General features: G+C 44.2%; 1 protein-coding gene across 9 annotated transcripts in view; it reads left to right on the top strand.

Moving 5' to 3' along the window:
- SLC41A3 (solute carrier family 41 member 3) overlaps positions 1-12,486 on the top strand; it is a 108,738-nt gene that overhangs the window by 33,084 nt on the left and 63,168 nt on the right. For all 9 annotated transcript variants that reach the window (XM_034996414.1, XM_034996422.1, XM_034996423.1 and 6 more), the window contains one exon: positions 3,775-3,882. In XM_034996414.1, coding sequence (XP_034852305.1) covers positions 3,775-3,882 — 108 coding nt within the window. The remainder of the gene's footprint in view (positions 1-3,774; positions 3,883-12,486) is intronic.

Genomic DNA, 12,486 nt, shown 5'->3' with positions numbered 1-12,486 from the left:
GGGATCATACTATATGATATGCTTTTTAGTCAGTGAAATTAAATTTAAATTTAGTTTTGCAGCCCATGGGGACATCCCAGCTAGTGTGTGCCTTCCTCAGTTGGACCCCACATCTCCTTCCTGATGGCTGCTCAGCCTTCCTGTGCACCTGTCTCTGAGTTGGAGAGGGGCGATCAGCACCCACCCTGTCCCCCAGTCTCTGGATGAGGCTCATGATGCCTCCTACTTAGCCTCTGCTTGCACGGCTCAGTGGATGGCACACTCACTGCTCCTGGGGCTAGAGCAGCCCGTTGTGTACTGGCCAGGACTGTTAGAAAGCATTCATTTGTGGGGCTGGCAACCTATATACCCATCTCTCCCACCTCAGAGCTTCACCCCTTGGGCTTTTGTAGTAGTCTCTCACCCCTTCCCTAAGACCCTCCTGGGGATACTGGGGACAGACACTCTGCCCTGGGTCTCTCCTTTTTGACCTTCCATGGCCTCCTCACGGAGCATGAGTTTGAGCCCCTCCACTACATTGCGTGTCCCTTAGTTGCTGCAGCCTGGGAGAATGTTGATCAGTCAGCTGGGGGATCTTGGCAGAGTCCAGAAGATTTGATGGTATGTGGGGGGGAAGATGGGCTCGGGATTGTACCTGACCATTAGCAGTGGTGGTGCAGAAGGCGAGTCCAGGAGAACTGTCTACTGGAGGGCAGAACACCTTTCTGGACCTCTGTGTTAAGTTGCCATCTGGGAGGCTAGCATGCAGCAAAAGGGGTGTCTTGGAAGGCAGGCCCAGAGCATACCGGGGGAAGGCTGTCTGCAAATCCAGGCCTTGAGCCATCCAGCTTTGGGAGGCCCGGCAGCTGGGAGAAACAGAAAAAACCCTGGAAGATACAACTCATTCCTTCTTCCCATTTGCAAACGTGCAGGGCCTCCCGGCTATGGTGAATTTCAAGGGCACTCAGGTTTGCATGGCTCCTGCGCGTGCACCACCACCTCCCTACTCACCGCTGCTCAGCGGTGCAGGAGGCAGTCTTGCCAGCACCATTCCACAGGGTAGTCCCACAACACAGGAGGGTGACCTGGCTCCATCTGTTCCCAGGCTGCCTCATGCTGGGGCCTCGGGTCTTAAGAGCCTGCAGCAAGGATGACCACCTGGCAGGTGTGCCTCGTGGCTGTGCCTGGCACAGTGGGCTGGCCCCAAGGGCACTGGTCAGGTCCTGGCTTTACCTCCTCTAGATTTGGGGCCAGGGGTCTGTTCTCTGTTTATGGGGTCTGGGTTCAGTCTATCGTTGGGCCCAGGGATTGAGGCCCAGTAAGTGGTCAGAGTATCAGTTCGTTGTTTTTGTTTTTGTTTTTCTTCAAAGAATTATCTTTCAGTTACACAAGGAAGGAAGGTATAAATGTTTCTCTTTTTTTATAAAGTAAGTATCGCAGTTGAGGTTAAGCCCTCAATCTCAGTTTATTCGTGGAGGAAGCCTCTATTATCAGGTCACGTGTGTCCTTCAGACCTTATCAGGGTGCACCCAGAGGCAATGACAGGGGTTTTAATTGTGTATGTGGTCTTTCTGCACTGAATCAGACATGAATTAGGATGTAGCCATGCTCAGAGTAGGTGAGATGAATTCATTCATTCATCTGATTCCTCATTTATTCGCTCAGCATATTGTGTTGAAGTCTGTACCAGCTGCTCTGGGGCTCTGGGGGTGCAGCGGTGAGCAGAAGCAGGCCTATCCCTGCCTTCCTGGCATTTGTAGCCTAGTGGGCGAGGCAGGCACTCATCTGATCATCCCACAAACAAGTATCAGGGAGCAGAGGCAGTGAGCAGACGTTTGCCTGTGAAGAAAGAAGGAACAATTCTTTCTTCCTAGAGGGATCGAAGAATCTGTAGTTAACAGGACAGCTGGAGTTGGACCTTAAAGGATAATATAATAGCTTCTAGGATGATGTGAGAGATAGCAAACATTCCAAGCAAAGGGATCAGTGTGTGCAGAGATACAGATGAATGACATTTGCAAGGAGTGAGGAATGGCACGCGGCCACGGTCATGGGGGCAGGGTGCTGGACAGGCAGTGAGGGGATCTGTCTGCTCTGCTCAAGTTGTATGCTGAGTATAGAGGAGTTGTTTGGGTGTTGGTGAGCCCTCTGTGGCAGGGGATGCTGAGGGGGGGGGTGTTATTTTTACTCTTGAGTCAGTGGGTACTCGGACTTGTGTGTCAGCTGAAAAGAAAGTACTCGGGAGCAGGCCAGCTTGCTTGGGAGGTGGGAGGAGGCTTGGGGTAGACAATGCCAGCCTTAGGGGAGGCCAGAGCCCAGGGAGGAGGGCCCTGTCAGGAACTGGATAGCAGACTGACCTCTCTGGATGGGATGTGGTGCACTGATAGGACAGCTGCACAGGGAACTGGGGCTGGATGCTTCTGGAAGACCAGGAACTGCAGGAGGCTGCTGATGGTGGGAGTACCTCCTTGCCTGGTGACACAGTTTTCTTCTGAACTTTCAGGGGAGGGCAGACTCCTAACTCCATCAGAGCTGGGAATGGATTCTGAATGCCCCAGCTTTGCAGATAAGGTAAAAGGAGAAAGGAAGCCATCAGCCATGGGTGCTCTTTCTCCATCGAAGACCTGAAGGAGGCCCGACCCCTTTCACTTCAGGTCCTGTAAGATGTTTTGTTGGGATGCTTTAGATGACTCTTCTGGGCCCCTACAGTAAGTGGGTTCATACATCTTCAGTTTCAGGGAACAGGGACCAGACGCCAGGCCTCCTGTCTCCTAGCTGACAAAGTAGGAGGATGTTTTAGGTCTAGAATTCTAAAACCAAGAGGAGCCTTTAGTGTAGGGATCACATGTATCTATAGGGGCCAGAGAGGTAAATTAAGTCAGTAGGACCAGATGGGATATTGAAAATTGATGGAGGGGGGCACAGGCAATCTAATTGCATATAAACAGGTAGAAATCATTTTCACTTCACAAACAAGTTTTTTCTCTTCCAGTTTTCTTAATGTATGTGCCCCTTTCATTCTTTTTTATTTTATCTTATCTTTATTTGAGATAGAGTGAGAGCGAGTGAGAGAGAAGAGGGAGAGAGAGAGCACGAGGTGGGGAGGGGCAGAGGGAGAAGCAGGCTCCCCGCTGAGCAGGGAGCCCGACTCAGGGCTTGATCCCAGGACCCCGGGATCATGACGTGAGCCGAAGGCAGATGCTTAACCAACTGAGCCACCCAGGGGCCCTTTTTTTTTATTTTTAATTTTTTACATTTGATAGAGACCTAGATAGAGACATATTCTGTCTGTTTTGACAAATCCAGAGTCTGCACATGATGCTGTGGGGCCACTTGGCCGTGGTGTCTTGGGGACACCTGGGAATCACTGTCCCTGGTAGAGCAGGGCCACTCCTCAGTCCCAGCTGGTCTTGCCAGCGCTCCCATTCATGAGGAATCTCCCAGCTTTGAAATCGGTGACTCGTTCCTGTTGCTACAAACACATGGGCCACACTGGACACAGTGTGTTTGCAGACTGGACCCAGCCAGTTGGCCTTGGACCCCAGCTTGCCCCCCAGTTTTCCCAGCTGCTGAAGGCCAGAGAAAGAAAGGAACTCTCCTGAGGCCACTAGTGCTGTTCACTGAATAGTATTCAGAAAATTTCATGGCTTCCTTATTCTATGTTTAATTTAAAGCCATTTAAGAAACTACTTAGTCTTACTTATGAGAAGTAACTTGCCACAACTTCTTTCAAGAAATTTTGAAGATGTGCCAATATGTGTATTTGAATTGATCTCCTTATTCTTTCCCCACCAGCATTGGCCCGTGTTTGTAGAGGTTAAAGACCTATTGACGTTGGTGCCATCCCTGGTGGGCCTGAAGGGGAACCTGGAAATGACGTTGGCGTCACGACTCTCCACAGCTGTAAGTAGATATCTGAGTGTCTGGGCCAGCTGCCCCCCAGGGATGGACCCATGGGCACCTCCCAAGCTCCCCTCGTATCTTGTTAGCCCGGGGGTTGGACTCTGGAAAAATGAGTGTCATGAGGTTCTGTTCTATCACGATGCTCCACCTGGTCACTCCTCCCAGTCTGCCATCCTGTTTTTCCATGGCCCAACTGGACTGCTGGCAAGGGCCGGGCCCAGCACTGTGTGCCCTCAGTTTCTCCTCTAACCCAGTGTCAGGTGCTGCTCTGTGTCCCCGAGCCTGGCTCCACACATTCACATAAAAGTTGTAATGAGCAATGCAGACTTCCTGGAGAGTTTGGGAGAGGAAACAGAGGACTTGAATCACCATGGCACCCACCTCTGTTGGAGGACTCTGTTCTCTAGAATGGCTCCTTGAATGCTCCGTCAGCAGAGCAGCTTCTCAGGGTTCTATAGCTCACACTGTCCTCGCCTTGTTACTTGTGGCATCCCTCCCAGCTCTCATGGGAGCTGAAATTCTCTGTCTTTTATGCATAGTGGTCTCTCCCCTTTGTGAACCAGTGTGTGAACCAGGCCTGTGGCAAGAGGAGGTATGGTACAGGCAAGAGACTGAAAGAAGAGCAGTGTAGCTGGCACAGTGCTGCCCGGAGAGGTGGGTGAAGGGCAGTCAGCCTGACAGTGGCCCTGAAGAGCCACATCCTAATCAGTCAGGCCTGTGCATGGTTCCCTATGTGGACAGGGTCTTTGCAGGTGTGGTTAAGTGAAGGACCTGGGAGATTATCCTGGATTATCCAGGTGGGCCCCAGTGTCATCACAAAGGACAGGGAAGTTTCAGAAGAAAAGGCCATGTGAGGGAAGCCAAGGCAGAGAAGATGCTATGCCATGGATTTGAAGATGGAGGAAGAGCCAGGAAAGGTAGCTCTACCTGCTGGAAAAGGTGAAGAAACAGATTCCTCCCTAGAGCTTCCAGAGGGAGTAAGGCCCTGTTGACACCTTGATTTTTCCCCAGAAGACTCATTTCAGACCCGGCCTCCAGAACTGTAGGAGAATGCATTTCTGTTGTTTTAAGCCATGAAATTTGTGATAATTTGTTACAACAGTAATAGGGAATTAACAGGTAGGACTGGATCATTTACAGACCCGTAAGGACATTGAAATGTTTTATTTTTTTATTTTTATTTTTTTAAGATTTTATTTATTTATTTGAGAGAGAGAGAATGAAAGAGAGAGCACATGAGAGCGGGGAGGGTCAGAGGGAGAAGCAGACTCCCCGCTGAGCAGGGAGCCTGATGTGGGACTCGATCCCAGGACTCCAGGATCATGACCTGAGCCGAAGGCAGTCGCTTAACCGAGCCACCCAGGCACCCCATTGAAATGTTTTAAGCAGCAGATAACATGATACAGACACGCACACGAATGATTACATTGGTCAATGTTTGAGAGGGGAAAAAATGTTGCTTGCAGCCTCTGCTGTGGTGTCATTTCAGGTGTTAGCATTTTTATTTCATAATGTTTAACTACATGTTAAACATTCTCTGCAATGATCAAATCTTCGTTGTAATTTGTTTTAATACATAAAACATAGAGGGAAAACACACTAGTAGTATAATTCATTACAGGCATCTGTCCAAGGAGAATACCGTCATTATCATCACAGTAGAACCTTTGAAGGCACTCAACACCCATTCTGTATTTTTGTTTAAATCACTGTATTAGGGTATAAGTTAATAAAATAAAAACTCACAAATTTTAAGCATATAGGTCAGTGACTTTTGACAGATCTGTGTCCCCGTGTAACTACCACCCCAGTTGAGATCTAAAACATTTCCATCTCCCCAGAAGATGTCTCCTCGTGCACTCAGCCCAGCCTCTCCCACCACTCTATCCTGGCAACCCTGATCCAGCTCCAGACTCTATAGATAAGTTTTGTTTTCAACACACATTCATGATTTTTAAAAATACTCATAGTGCAACTTGAAATAGAATAATTTTTCTGTATTGTATTTATTTGTTTTATTTACATTGTTTTATTTTAGCTATATTGTTCTGGTTGTTTTAGATATTGTAATAAACCAAGAAAAGGAAGTAAGAGACTTGCATATTGGGAAGGAGGAGAAAAACTCATTATTTGCTATCGACATATTTGCCATCTTGGAAAAATCTAAACAAATCAGCTAGAAAACTGTGAAACTAATAAGCTCAATAAAGTGACCTGGTTTCAAAATTCTAGATGAAATTAAAAAAATATATGTATTGACATACATAAATGTGTATCTATGTACTTGTGTACACACTAGAAATAATCATTTACAAAATACATTCAGAAAAGAGGTATCTTTTAAAACATAAAGTAATTTTAAAACATCTTCAGACTGAAGCCATTGTTTAGGACCTATACAAATAAAACAACAATACTTTACAAAGGGAAATATAAATTTGGAGAGAGATATGAAGTTCCAGAATGGGGAAAGTCAATGTTGTAAAGTTACCAATTTTCCCTGTCTTAGTTTATAAAGTTAATGCAGTTAGTATCAGTGTGCCAAAGGAGTTAGGGGAACAGTTGACAATATTATTTTATTTTATTATTTATTTATTTTTTTAATTTAATTTAATTTTATTATGTTATGTTAGTCACCATACAGTACATCATTAGTTTTTGATGTAGTGTTCCATGATTCTTTGTTTTCGTGTAGCACTCAAGTGCTCCATGCAATACGTGCCCTCCTTTATACCCATCACCAGGCTAACCCATCCCCCCCCCCCCCTAAAACCCTCAGTTTGTTTCTCAGAATCCATAGTCTCTCATGGTTCATCCGCCCCCTCCGATTCCCCCCCCCTTCATTTTTCCCTTCCTTCTCCTAATGTCCTCCATGCTATTCCTTATGTTCCACAAATAAGTGAAACCATATGATAATTGACTTTCTCTGCTTGACTTATTTCACTTAGCATAATGTTCTCCAGTCCATCCATGTTGATGTAAAAGTTGGGTATTCATCCTTTCTGATGGCTGAGTAATATTCCATTGTATATATGAATCACATCTTCTTTATCCATTCATCTGTTGAAGGGCATCTCGACTCTTTCCACAGTTCGGCTATTGCGGACATTACTTCTGTGAACATTGGGGTACATATGGCCCTTCTTTTCACTACATCTTTTCACTATATTGTCTTTGGGGTAAATACCCAGTAGTGCAATTGCTGGGTCCTAGGGTAGCTCTATTTTTAACTTTTTGAGGAACCTCCACACTGTTTTCCAAAGTGGCTGTACCAACTTGCATTCCCACCAACAGTGTAAGAGGGTTCCCCTTTCTCCATAACCTCTCCAACATTTGTTGTTTCTTCCCTTGTCCATTTTGGCCATTCTAACTGGTGTAAGGTGGTATCTCAGTGTGATTTTGATTTGGATTTCCCTGATGGCTAATGATGATGAACATTTTTTCATGTGTCTGTTAGCCATTTGTATGTCTTCTATGGAGAAATGTCTATTCATGTCTTCTGCCCCTTTCTTGACTGGATTTTTTTGGGTGTTGAGTTTGAGAAGTTCTTTATACATCGTGGATATCAGTCCTTTGTCTGTGGTGTTTGCAAATATCTTCTCCCATTCTGTGGGTTGCCTTTTTGTTTTGTTGACTGTTTTCTTTGCTATGCTTCTTGATGAAGTCCCAAAAGTTCATTTTTGCTTTTGTTTCACTTGCCTTTGGAGATGTATCTTGAAATAAATTGCTGTGGCCAATGTCAAAGAGGTTACTGCCTGTGTTCGCCTCTAGGACTTTGATGGATTCCTGTCTCACATTGAGGTCTTTCATCCATTTTATCTTTCTGTATGGTATTAAAGAATGGTCGAGTTTCCTTCTTCTGTATATAAATATCCAATTTTCCCAGCACCATTTGTTGAAGAGACTGTCTTTTTTCCAATGCATATTTTTTCTTGCTTTGTCAAAGATTATTTGACCATAGAGTTGAGGGTCCATATCTGGGCTCTCTATTCTGTTCCATTGATCTATATGTCTGTTTTTGTGCCAGTACCATGCTGTCATGGTGATCATGGCTTTGTAATATAGTTTGAAATGAGGGAGCATGATGTCCCTAGCTTTGTTTTTCTTTTTCAGCATCTCCTTGGCCATTCGGGGTCTTTTCTGATTCCATACAAATTTTAGGATTGTTTATTCCAGCACTTTGAAAAATATCATTGGAATTTTGATCGGGATGGCATTGAAGGTATAGATTGCTCTGGGTAGCATAGATATTTTAACAATGTTTATTCTTCCGATCCATGAGCATGGAATGTTTTTCCATCTCTTTGTGTCTTCTTCAATTTCTTTCATGAGTGTTCTGTAATTCCTAGAGTATAGCTCCTTTACCTCTTTGGTTCAGTTTATTCCAAAGTATCTTATGGTTATAGGTGCTATTGTAAATGAAATTGATTCCCTAATTTCTCTTTCTACAGTTACATTGTTAGTGTAGAAGAAAGCAACTGATTTCCATACATTGATTTTGTGTCCTGCCACATCACTGAATTGCTGTATGAGTTCTAGTAATTTGGAGGTGGAGTCTTTTGGATTTTCCACATAAAGTATCATGTCATCTGCAAAAAGAGAGAGCTTGAATTCTTCTTTGCCAATTTGAATACCTTTTATTTCTTTTTGTTGTCTGATTGATGTTGCTAAGACTTCTAGTACTATGTTGAACAGTAGTGGCAAGAGTGGGCATCCTTGTCATGTTCCTGATCTTAAGGGAAAGGCTCTCAGCTTTTCCCCATCGAGGATGATATTCGTTGTGGGTTTTTCATGGATGGATTTTATGAACTTGGGAATGTTCCCTATACTCTGAAGAGTTTTAATCAGGAAAGGATGCTGTATTTTGTCAAATGCTTTTTCTGCATCAATTGAGAGGACCCTATGGTTTTTCTCCCTCCTCTTATTAATGTGTTCTATCACATTGATTGATTTGCGAATGTTGAACCACCCTTGCATCCCGGGGATATATCCCACTTGGTCGTGGTGGATGATCCTTTTAATGTATTGTTGGATCCTATTAGCTAGGATTTTGTTGAGGATTTTGGAATCCATATTCATCAGGGATATCTGATATCTGAAATTCTCCTTTTTGATGGGGTCTTTGCCTGGTTTGGGGATTAAGGTAATGCTGGCCTCATAGAATGAGTCTGGAAGCTTTCCTTCTGTTTCTATTTTTTGAAACAGCTTCGGGAGAATAGGTATTATTTCTTCTTTGAATGTTTGATAGAATTCCCCAGGGAATCCATCAGGCCGTGGACTCTTGCTTTTTGGGAGGTTTTTTGATCACTGCTTCAATCTTGTTACTGGTTATTGGCCTATTCAGGTTGTCAATTTCTTCCTGTTTCACTCTTGGCAGTTAAGAGGTTTCCAGGAAGGCATCCATTTTTTCCAGGTTGCTTAATTTATCAACAACTACCCGTTGTTGATAATAATTTCTAATAATTGTTTCTATTTCCTTGGTGATAGTCATGATCTCTCCCCTTTCATTCATAATTTTATTAATTTGGGTCCTTTCTCTTTTCTTTTGGATAAGTCTGGCCAGTGGTGCACCGATTTTATTAATTCTTTCAAAGAACCAGCTTCTAGTTTCATTAATCTGACCTACTGTGTTTCTAGTTTCTAATTCATTGATCTGTGCTCTGATTTTATTTCTCTTTTAATGCATGGCTTAGGCAATATTTGTTGCTTTTTCTCCAGTTCTTTAAGGTGTAGAGTTAGTTGGTGAATTCGGGATTTTTCTATTTTTTTGAGTGAGGCTTGGATGGCTATGTATTTCCCCCTTAGGATCCCATAGGTTTTGGACCAATGTGTTTTGGTTCTCATTGGTTTCCATGAATTGTTTAAGTTCTTTGATTTCCTGGTTGACCCAAACATTCTTGAGCAGAGTGGTCTTTAGTTTCCAAGTGTTTGAGTTTCTGCCAAATTTTTTCTTGTGATTGAGTTCCAGCTTTAAAACATAGTGGTCTGAGAATATGCAGGGAATAATCTCAATCTTTTGGTATTGGTTGAATCCTGATTTGTGACCCAGTATGTGGTCTATTCTGGAGAAAGTTCCATGTGCGCTCAAGAAGAATGAGTATTCTGTTGTTTTAGGGTGGAATGTTCTGTATATATCTACGAGGTTCATCTGGTCCAGTGTGTCATTCAAAGCTCTTGTTTCCTTGTTGATTTTCTGCTTAGATGATCTGTCCATTGATGAGAGTGGAGTATTGAGGTCTCCTACAATTAACGCATTGTTATCAATATGACTCTTTATTTTGGTTAATAGTTGGGTTATGTAGTTGGCTGCTCCCAATTGTTAGATCTTGTTGGATAGACCCTTTAAGAATGATATAGTGTCCTTCTGTGTCTCTAACTACAGTCTTTAGCTTAAAATCTAATTTGTCTGATATAAGAATTGCTACCCCAGCTTTCTTTTGAGGTCCATTGGCATGGAAGATGAATCTCCATCCCTTCACTTTCAGTCTGGATGTATCTTTAGGTTCAAAATGAGTCTCTTGTAGACAGCGTATGGATGGGTCCTGTCTTTTTATCCAATCTGCAACCCTGTGCCGTTTTATGGGAGCATTTAGGCTGTTCACGTTGAGAGTGATTATTGAAAGATACAAATTTACTGTCATCATGTTGCCTGTGAAGTCCTTGTTTCTATAGATTGTCTCTGTAAATTTCTGTTGTAGATCACTCTTGGGTTCTTTCTCCTTTTATAGAACCCCCCTTAATATTTCTTGCAGGGCTGGCTTAGTGGTCACATTCTTTCAGTTTCTGCCGGTCATGGAAGCTCTGCATCTCTCCATCCATTCTAAATGACAGCCTTGCGGGATAAAGTATTCTTGGCCGCATGTTCTTCTCATTTAGTACCCTGAATATGTCTTGCTAGGCCTTTCTGGCTTGCCAGGTCTCTGTGGATAGCTCTGACATTATTCTGATGTTCCTCCCTCTGTACGTAAGGAATCTCTTCCCCATAACTGCCCTTAAGAGGGTTTCCTTCGTTCTGTGTTTGCGAGTTTTACTATTACATGCCGGGGCATTGGTCTGTTTTCCTTGATCTTGGGAGGGGTCCTCTATGCCTCTAGGACACAAATGTTTGTTTCATTCCCCAGATTAGAGAAGTTCTCAGCTACGATTTGCTCAAATACATCTTCTAGTACTCTCTTTCTCTCTCCACCCCTCAGGGATCCCAATAATTCTGACATTGGAACGTTTCATGGTGTCTCTTATTTCTCTTAATTCTGTTTTCATGGATTTTGAGCTGTTTCTCCCAAGCCTCCTCTTTTTCCTTCTTTTCGATCAATTGGTCTTCTAGATCACTAAGTCGTTCTTCTGCCTCATTTGCCCTAGTTGTTAAGAGTATCTAGATTAGATTGGATCTCATTGATAGCATTTTTAAGTTCTGCCAGTTCAACTTTCATTTCTGCCCTTAGAGACTCTATGTTGCCATTAATCAATTTCTCCATTCTAGCTATTATCTTCATAAATGTTACCCTGAAGTCCCATTTCTAACATCTTGGTTATACCCTGTATCCATTTGTAAATCTGTGGCAGAAGTCACAGTCTCTGAGTCTTAACTGTTTTGAGGGTTCCTCTTCCTAGTCATTCTGTTGAGGGGTGGCTGAGAGAATGTACAGAGTGCAAATTATTGACCAGAACCCAAGCAAGATGCACCTGTTTTCTAGGGACCTTAGGGTTGCTGGCCTCTTGTTTTCCCAGCCTGTCTTCTGGGGGAGGGGCCTGCCACGCTGTTACTCAGGCAACCCTGTTTGGGCAGAGTTGCCCTGCCCCCTTTGGGGAGGATGGGCTCAGTGAAAACTGGTTTTTCAGGGCTTTTGTTCTCTGGCGGCTTTCCCTGGTGGCTTTCTCGTCTCTTCAGAGGGTCAGAGCAGAAGCGACTGTTTCCAACCCTCTGCCTCAGAACAGAGAATTTGCAGTCTGTTCTTCAATGAGCTCTCCAGGCCACACTATCTCCATTTCTGTCTATGCTGCTAAAAACTGTAGCACCCTGAGTTGTGCACCCCTCAGCAGTACTCCCAGTCCTTGCCTCCAGGTTGGGGCACAGTGGCACGTCTCTTCACTTTGTGCTTCTAAAACCACCAGCCGCCCCCAGTTTGCACACACGGCCCCGCATCTCCAGGTTTCAGTCCAGGGGGGCTACCCTAATGTCCTTTCCCCACCACTACCAGTCTGCGAGTCTGTGCCCCATCCCCAGCGCGGGAGCTTTCATGAACCAGTGGTTCAGGATCCCCACAGCTCCCTCACCCTTCTGTTTTATCTTCCGATACCTGCCCACAGAATCCGACTCCCTGCTTCATACCTTGAAACCAACCGCCTGCAAGATTCTGTTTGTAGAGATCCAGATATAACTTCTTACATCTCAGGCTGATTTCGTGAGTGTTCAGAGTGCTCTGGTGGATATCCAGCTCAATTCAGGGGACCAGATGGAATAGGGTCCCCTACTCCTCTGCCATCTTTTCCCAAGTCCAACAATATTATTTTCAAGTTGATCTGGCCGAATAAGTGAGTGAGAATAGCCAAGGAAATATTGATTGGAAAAAGAGTAAAAATACTAATAGTAATGGTGAAATTTGA

The sequence above is a fragment of the Mirounga leonina genome, unplaced genomic scaffold (genome assembly GCF_011800145.1).
Source record: "Mirounga leonina isolate KUSES-001 unplaced genomic scaffold, KU_Mleo_1.0 Mir_94, whole genome shotgun sequence".
Taxonomy (NCBI): Eukaryota; Metazoa; Chordata; class Mammalia; order Carnivora; family Phocidae; genus Mirounga; species Mirounga leonina.
The sequence above is the reverse complement of the archived record's forward strand: the minus strand, read 5'-3'. Positions and strand labels throughout refer to the sequence as shown.